The following is a 1,472-nucleotide window of genomic DNA, read 5'->3' as shown; positions in this document are numbered from 1 at the left end:
CTACATGAGCCAGCCAGGAGTCGAACCTAGAATCTTCTGATCTGTAGTCAGACATGTTATCCATTGTGCCAGATTCATCACTGTTCTTTATCGATGCATAGTATTCCACTACATTGCTGTTGAACTCACCTTTAAAATTTTTCAATATCCAACTTCCTTTCAGAATTCAACAATCAGAACTTTAGTTATGAGTACAGGGATGTTTCCAGAATTATAATTACTGTTATTAAAGAAGTTCCTTACAAGACAGGTGAAAGAGTGCACAGTATTTTGTTACCTTATTTGTTTACTCTTGGGCTGTGTGCACATGCTTTCTCCAAAGAGCAGATTTGTATGGTCCTCACATACCTATCCATGAGTCAAAACATTTTTCTTGCCCAGAATTCTTCTGAGGGCTGCCTTGACTTCCTTGTTCCGTAAACTATAGATGATGGGGTTGAGCATAGATGTCACCACTGTATAGAAAAGGGCTAGGAGTTTGTCCACTCCTGGTGAATGGCTAGCTTTAGGTCTTAGGTAGGTAACGGACCCTGAGCCATAGAATAGTGTTACTACCAGTAGGTGGGAAGAACAGGTGGAAAGAGCTTTACGGCGGCCTTCAGATGAAGGCATGACCAGCACGGCAGCAAGAATTCTGCCATAGGAAGCAATGATCAGTAAAAATGGGCTGGAAATGCAAAGGGTGGCCACAACAAAGACTGCAGCCTCATTATGGGATGTATCCCCACAAGCAAGTGCCAGGATGGGTGGGAGGTCACAGAAGAAGTGGTCTATCTCACAGGGACCACAGAAGTCCAAGGAGAAAATATAATTGGTCTGGCCCAGGCTGACCATGCATCCCACCCCCCAAGAAACCACTGCCAAATGGGCACACACCCCACGACTCATTCGTACTGGATAGTGGAGTGGGGAGCATATGGCCATATAGCGGTCAAAAGCCATGGCTGCCAAAAGGCAGCATTCACTGATACCAAATAATGTAAAGAAAAACATCTGTGTGGCACAACCCTCCCGAGAGATCGCTCGAGCTTCACTCACAAGACTCTGCAGCATCTTGGGTATGACAGAACAGGTGTAGCCAATCTCCAAGAGAGACAAATTGGCCAGGAAGAAGTACATGGGAGTGTGGAGGACTGGGCTGGTCCAGATGGTGAGGGCTATGAGGGCATTTCCTGTCAGTGATACTAAGAACATGAGTAGGATGAGGGAAAACAGGAGCAAACATTGTTCAGTGACCCCAGAGAATTTAGCAAATGCAAAACGTTTGACAGTCATGACGTTGTCCCGCCACAAGGAGCAATTGAGGTTCATGACCTGGAAAACAGAAAGGCAAAGTCATCAAGAGGATACCTTCAGATGAGGGAGGCAAATTGTTATATTACTTTTAAAGAGCTCTTGTAAGTCAGAGAGTCAAAGAGATTCACAATTCCTTACCAGCAATTTTAAAATTCAGAAGTTCTGAAACTGCACCC

The 1,472-nt window shown here is 44.8% G+C and overlaps 1 protein-coding gene across 1 annotated transcript; it reads right to left on the bottom strand.

Annotated features, from left to right (window-relative positions):
• Positions 1-274: 274 nt before the first annotated feature.
• LOC100662063 (olfactory receptor 10C1-like) lies at positions 275-1,472 on the bottom strand. Its single transcript, XM_003421819.3, has one exon. It carries the CDS (start codon positions 1,309-1,311, stop codon positions 349-351), a length of 963 nt encoding a protein of 320 aa, XP_003421867.2. The 5' UTR covers positions 1,312-1,472; the 3' UTR covers positions 275-348.

The sequence above is a fragment of the Loxodonta africana genome, chromosome 1 (genome assembly GCF_030014295.1).
Source record: "Loxodonta africana isolate mLoxAfr1 chromosome 1, mLoxAfr1.hap2, whole genome shotgun sequence".
Taxonomy (NCBI): domain Eukaryota; kingdom Metazoa; phylum Chordata; class Mammalia; order Proboscidea; family Elephantidae; genus Loxodonta; species Loxodonta africana.
Note: the sequence above shows the minus strand (reverse complement) of the source record. Positions and strands in the feature narration are given on the sequence as shown.